Below are 7308 nucleotides of genomic sequence, written 5' to 3'. Positions count from 1 at the left end.
CCAGAGCACAATCCCTAAGCAATCAGCGAATTGATAAAAACGTCCACTTTTACACCATTAGTCTCACTGTACATGCCTTTGAAAAAGTTACAGCTTGTCAAATGAAGTGTAACTGGGGTTTTCAACTGTGTACTAACTTCGTTATTACTGCTCAGCACTATCACTGACCTGGAAAAGCTAATATTACATTTTAGAATTTCAAATTTATCTGTGACGATGAAAAAGTTCTACACTTTTAGAATTTTTAAAAGTTTGTCTATAATATTTTAGTTTCTGCCTTAATCCATAATCATAATCATTTATTTTACTCACTGAAAATGTCAGTTAAAAGTGAAGGGTAATTGGTGCTTTTGAACCTCCTCTAATGCTGTCTGTAAGAATACTTCAGTGTGGCTGGTTGCTTGACCTGCTTGTTTGACATTACTGCTGCTGGAGCCTGAAAATCCCCTTGACTAAGTGCTAGATTTAGATTGCATTCAGGAAAGGGAAATCCCAGCCACAGAGATTGCTATAGTAGTGTGTGCCATTGTTTCACTGCTGACTGCAAAATTTAGGCCTCTATTTCTCTTTCTTTCTGTCATTATTTCCTGCTCTTTCTCGTACATTTTCTTTTGCTGTCACCTCTCTGTATCTCTTTTTATCTTGGTCTTTCTCTATTTTTAAAAATTTCTGCATCCTTTCAATTATACTGTCTGTGAGCCTCATGCATTTTCTTTCTCCACCTTGTATGTCTCTACCTGTGCATTTCTAACCTTTCTCTCATCTTCTACAGGCACAATCTATCTCTCACTCTTACATACATAAAGACACAAAGAAGTGTGATCACATTCAAAACTTCTTAAAAATAGATTTTTCTGCAATAAATGTTATCTTTTAAATTATTGAATTATTTATTTTAACTCAATCATGTTTAGATTAATATCTGTTGCAGAATTTATGTTATCAATGTTTTGTTATCTTTTTACAAAACATCAACAGCAGTTCCACATCACAATTGGTATGTTAAAAAAAGGATGCACCATAAAACTCTAATTTATATATTTTCACAGCCTGGGTGAATTAGCTTAATATCCAGTGGGTTTCTATGTTATTTAAGCAAATCAGTTTAGAGTTGCTAAGAATTTACACACAGGAACAATACATTTAACACTGGTCCATGTCATTGATGCATCATGTGAATGTAATAGATGACCTTTAAATAAAGGTATTAAAAGTATCTACCTATATCTTGACTTGTGATTCTTTTGCTGAATGTTTAATTATTTCTAACAGGAATGCAGCAGTGCTTCTGGATTAAAATAAAGATGCAAAAACTTTATAATGTTTCTCTTTATTCAGAATAATGTGAATGATCAAATATTCTACGCATATTCATACATTTCTCCTATATTCCTCTTTATAATATTCAGCATCACTGGGCATATCATACAAAACGTGCATATTTGGAAAGCTGCAAAGAACACTTTTAAAGGTGTACTAAGAATAATTCTTGCTACAATATTCCCACCTTTTTGTGTGTGGAAATGTGTAAAACAACGAACTGCTAATTAAAACAAATGGGCATTTCAATTAAAACATTGGTTGATGCAGAAATATATATAATTGATTTTTGCATTTAAAAGTCTGCTGAAAAGGTGATTCTGCATTCCATGTCTATTTCTAATGGGATTTCAGCAAATAGTTGACAATATTTTAGCACTGTAAACAGTCTGTGTACAGAAACAACTGCTGACTAGTTTCCTTAATATTAAACTCATTTACAAGTGATATAGAGAAATAAAAAAAATGCATCTATGGAACATAGAGTTAACAATTGACACAACAAAAGGTACTCCATGCTACATTAAACCTGCTGTTTTCAAGAGATCATTTATTTAAAAATGTACACAAACAGGTTCAATCTCTGAAGGATAAGGCAAGGCTCAAAACAATCAATCACCAATGATATTTGCAAAGTGAATTTTTAGTCTCACAGTTTATGGTTACCATAATGACAATACCTGTATATATTTTGCATAAGTTGCAAATTGTTCACCTACTTCTGTTCTAACATTTACCTTCAATGTGGTTTCACCAAAAGTTTCAGTTTCTAATGTTTTGTGTAATGTCGGAGTTTTTCACTTCTTGGCATTTCCTCTAAACTGTTGTCATTCAGTTTATGATTCTTCCCATGAATTCAGCATGCCAAAATTCTAATACTAGAGTTTCTGTCACCTCTGAGATGATGCAACGATGAGAGGCAGCAGCAGAATTGCAAGGCAAGGTTCTAGGCCCAGTGCACCTCCACATTCTCTTGCATTTTCCTGAAATGATTAAATTTATTTTTAAGGTCTTAAAACATTTCACAAAAATAATAACATAGGCACAGGACAATAATTTGCTGTTAAGAATGGTTAATATTAATTATAATACTAATGTAATTGCTAATGGTCCTATTTGAACCTGAGCTGAGTTTCTGACCCCACATCCTCATCATCACAAAGATCAGGTACATCCACCCCCAACATTGTCTACCTCAGCCCATCTGCTGCTGAAAATTTCATCCGTGCCTATGTCAGCACCAGACCTGACTATTCCAATGCTCTGCTAATTGCCTAAATCTCTTCACCTTTCCACCTCTATCTCTGCCACTCCTTAAAACCAACTTCTTTGACCATGCCATTAGTCACCTGTCCTGATAGCACCTTCTTTGGCTTAGTATCATTTTTTGCCTGGTTGTAGCACATGTGAAGTGCCTTGCGATGTTTTACTACATTAAGGGTCCTCTGTAGATGCAAGTTGCTGTTGGCATCAGTCTTCTTACCAGCTGGTTTCTCACTAATTTTCTACTGCTACCTGTTGTATTTTATATTTCCATAAGCTGAGAACTATTATCCTAGTAATTTAACCAGAACAAAATTAAATACATCATTTGCTTTATTATATATTTAAGCACTGGCTTCATCCTCACTTCGTTTATTAACAACCTTAGTAGTTAACCTTAATAGGACATAAGATGTCAAATCTAACTTCACTCAGTCATAAGATGAAATAACCTCTTCAACATAATGGCTTTTGAGATAAAATATTCATGGTTCTAGTCAAAAAATATAAGCGTTAGAGAATGATAATAAGGGGGGAAGGTTTCCTCTGGTGACCATATGTTAGTGACATTGTACACACAGTGGGATGATTTTCACTGATCCATATTTCTAATGAAATCTTTTTTAATGCAGTTTTATGATATTGCAGGAAATAGTGAGGATGGAATTTATATTTTCAATGTTCATTCACTAGCACTTAGGCGAAACTAAGTAAGCTCAATGGGTTGCAATGATCTTTACTGAAAGTTTGTAAGCCAAAATACATTTCATTTTGACATCATTTGTAAGTGATGTGCTTACTGCCCTCTGAAGTCATTTCTTGAAAATTATATCCCTCTGATTCGTTAGTGAACAACAGGGAAAACTATTTCATTGCAGTATTGTATTTACAACAATAACACTTAATATTACTCTAACTTTGTAATGAAATAAAATTGGTTAGATTGGACTGGATTTTGTAGTCAGCAGTGAGGCAATGGTGTTCACCACTGACCTCAAAGAAAGCTGCCCGTAAAGATCTAGTGACCTCTGTTGCGTGGGTTTCCCCGTTTAGAATCCAGTTTAAATCTGACACCAAGTCAAGGGGATCTCTAGTCCTGCATCAGCAGTGATGTCAGCAAGCAGGTAAGTAGCCAATCATATTGACATATTCAGACATAGCAAACCAGGAAATTAAAAGGACTGATTATCCTTCACTTTTAAATTTTCAGATGGTGAACCAAATTATAAATATGACTGGATTTAGATAGTAACTAAAATATCATATAAAAAAACATTAAAAGAATGCATATGTTTTTTAAAATCATATTGGAGAAATCAGACATTCCATAAATGTAAAATTAGCCTTTCAGGGCCTGAGAGGGCGTTTAGCAGTAATTATGATGTTAGTACTCCGTTATGCGACAATTTAAATTCATATTAGAGAAAGTCTTCCTTTATATGTATTATGTATCTATGGAAAGAGAATAAAAGCTTCCTGTCTCATTTAAGAACTAGTTAACCTATTGTTCTCAAATAACTATATGATATAATTTGAATAATCTGTTTTAAATATAATTGCTTACTTCAGCATGGAATGGATGACAGGAGTCCGGACGTCTTCTGATTTTCTGAGATCTGAGATGATCACATTTCAGTGATTCATTATGTTCACAGCAGTTAAGGGGTGTCAGTTTCAAATGTTTTCTTAAAATACTGTATTTTAATGCATGTTTTTAATTGTAGTGCAGCTAAACTGACTGGAAAATCATGGTAGGCCTCAAACTTAGAAAAGGTCCAAGAAAATGAAGACAGTTTGGGACTGATATGAGTATAGTAATAATATGAGTGTGTAGTGAGCAGAAGGTACATAACCGCATTAACACACATATATTAAAATGGCATATTTTGAATTCTCAATTTGTGAATGTACTTGAGCTATACAGAACAATGGCAACACAGTCTGGCAGCATAGCAGTTATATTATTGGGCTAGTAATTCAAAGACCTGCACTACTAATATGAAGAAAATGAGTTAAAATTCCATCAGAGAGTTTGAGAATTTGTATTTATTTAAAGAAAATCTGGAAATAAATACATGTAACAGTAAGAAAGTGACCATGAAGCTCCTGATTTATTCAGAATTGAACGACCCACTCAATACTAACATCCTGAAAATGAATAAAATGAATGTACTGAAGTCATCTGCAATATTGAAATCTGGGAAGAAGATGATTTAAACCAAAAGCCTGATGTTAATTACTCCCAGAGATTGAGACTGCTTTTTAGTCAGGGATACAGAACTTGTCTTTGCACAGGGTTTCCTAAATTCAGATTTGGGTCTTCAGGTGATAATCTTTCATTATTCATTCCACTATAAAAATGGAAATAGCTGAAGGTGGTTGGGCCTAGGACACTGCCCTGAGGAACTCCTGCAGCGATGTCCTGGGGCAGAGCTGATTGGCTTCCAACAATTGCAACCATTTTCCTTTGTGCTAGGTAGCGAGCCACTCAGTTCAAGGGCAATTAAGGATGGGCAACAACTGCTGGCCTTGCCAGTGCCCCTCATATCCCATGAAATCTCACCTCTGGATTTTAGTTCTTTTAGCCAAGGCTGTAATGAGGTCAGGAGCCGAGTGGTCCTGGCAGAGCACAAATTGACCATTGGTAAGTAGCTATTCATAAGTAAGTGCTGCTTGATAACACTGATGACAGATTCCATTACTTTGCTGATGATTTGAGATATGAGAAACTCTTGGTGATGGACATTGAAGTCCCAAACCATTCTGTATATTTTGTGCCCTTGCTACCTTTTGTGCCTCTTCTAAGTGGTGTTCAATGTGGAGGTACATTGATTCAACAGTTGAGGGAGGGTACTAGGCGGCAGTTAGCAGGAAGTTTCCTTGCCCATGTTTGACCTGATGCCATGCGATTTAGTCTGGAGTCAATGTTGAGAATGCTACGGTCCTGGCTGTATGCCATTGTGCTGTCACCTCTGGCTGGTCAGTAGGACAGGACCTACTCAGGGCTGGTGATGGAGGATGCCACACTGGAAGTGTAGTGGAAAGTGTAGTGTGCTGGAAAATCCAGGTGGCATTCACTGCACCCAGGTAATCCACCAGTCCAAGGCCGAAAAAGAGGAAAATTTGCTCTATGATGATTTTCAAATTCTTAAACATAGCACAAAAGGAGCTGTATCTATGTAAGAGAAAAAATATTACTCACTCTAACTACATGTAAATGAAACTTATTAAAGTGACATGAAACAAATTGTAGACTGATCCATACCTGCTTGGATGACTTCCAAAGTAACTACATAATAGTTCAGGCTGTTGCCAAGTTACACATGCATTATATCCTATAAATAGATATCGGTATTATTTTGAGGTGTTTTTATTATACATCTGTTTTACTACTTCTGCTGGCTGGAAAACTTGCATTCATAAAACTAAGAATTTTTAAAAAACAGATAAAATCTAGAGACTATATTAAAGGATATACATTATTTCTATAGGGTCCATTGTAATTGGTCCAATAGCGCAATCACAGCTGGCGTCTACAACTACCATAAAGAGGTTACTGCTTGGAATCTGTTGGATGACAAATGACCTGCAACAGACATAAATGGAACACATTATTTAACTATAGACGTATCATGAGATGAGCATCATTTCCTTAAACATTCACCACTACATGCAACTTCAATAGGTAGTGCAGTAAAAGTTTATTCTTAGATTTATAACATTAATTTGAAATCAATTCCATTGTACTGAGGCTTGTTTCACATTGGCAGAGCGGAAACCAAGGCAATTGGGCTTTCCAATACAAATCTAGCCACTCCTAAAAGATATTGGGCAGAATTTAATGGAACTTTCTAGAGGGGGCATGATGGTTTGGGTTGGGGAATTGGGCGAGAGGGCATGTATTGGATTCCCAGCATTGGGAAAACTGTTCCCAATTAAGTTAGGGATGGGAAGGGTCCAATGTGGGAATCCTACCCACCAACAGCAGCATGTCAATTAGGCTCATTAATAAGTCACTTCTGAGCAACCACCACTGAGCCCACAGGAGTTTAGTGGTAATTCAGGGACTCGCACAGCTCTCCCATGCTCTCCCAAAGGTCGGCCAGCAAACCCTGCCAGGCTTTCCTGTGGCCTCATAGGGGGATCCATCATTGTTGATTCAGAGACCTGGCATTAGGAAGCAGGGGGGTTCTGAAGGCCACTCCTTTGCCCCCACCACTGACCCCCTTGCCCCATCCCCCTCTACCTCGAGCAACTCCCTCACGGTGAATCCCATCCTGCTCCCCTCACCTGTGCCCAAGGATTCAGTGGGGATCCTTGGGTTGGGCCTTGGAGCATTACCAGCAGTAGCTGTTGTTCCTGGTGGCACTGCCAGCAATTGAGAACTGTCAGTCTCTGACTGGCCGGCAGCACTCAGGGGTGGGATTTCTGCCCCACTGGGGGCTTGACTGTGTGAAAGACCTGCAATGGCCAGTAAAGTGCCTAAATCGTGTAGGGCCTCCCCCACGGAAGTGATGTGGGGCTCCACCGGTTCTCCAACTAGTGGTGGGGTTGGGGGGGGGGGGGGTGGGGAACCCCTGTCATTAGCACTAAGTCCCAGTCCTTGTGTGACATTTCTCAGCATTTATTGCATTTCTTCCTCATGGTCTCTCTTTTCCCTAACTCAATGTGGCATCAGTGTGATTAAAAATAAGTTTAAGTTGCCATGAATGTCATTTCATTGAG

The 7308-nt window shown here is 37.6% G+C and overlaps 1 protein-coding gene across 1 annotated transcript in view; it reads right to left on the bottom strand.

Annotated features, from left to right (window-relative positions):
* Window positions 1-1334: 1334 nt before the first annotated feature.
* The window catches only part of cacna2d3a (calcium channel, voltage-dependent, alpha 2/delta subunit 3a), a 1007885-nt gene continuing 1001911 nt past the window's right edge, over window positions 1335-7308 (bottom strand). Inside the window, exons 36-38 of the mRNA XM_078543510.1 lie at window positions 6060-6169; window positions 4148-4230; window positions 1335-2303 (exon numbers count right to left, since the gene is read on the bottom strand). Of these exons, the coding sequence (XP_078399636.1) occupies window positions 2211-2303; window positions 4148-4230; window positions 6060-6169 (286 nt within the window). The 3' untranslated portion in view covers window positions 1335-2210. The remainder of the gene's footprint in view (window positions 2304-4147; window positions 4231-6059; window positions 6170-7308) is intronic.

This window comes from Cetorhinus maximus, chromosome 6, assembly GCF_964194155.1.
Source record: "Cetorhinus maximus chromosome 6, sCetMax3.hap1.1, whole genome shotgun sequence".
Classification (NCBI taxonomy): domain Eukaryota; kingdom Metazoa; phylum Chordata; class Chondrichthyes; order Lamniformes; family Cetorhinidae; genus Cetorhinus; species Cetorhinus maximus.
This window is presented reverse-complemented; position numbering and strand designations above follow the sequence as displayed.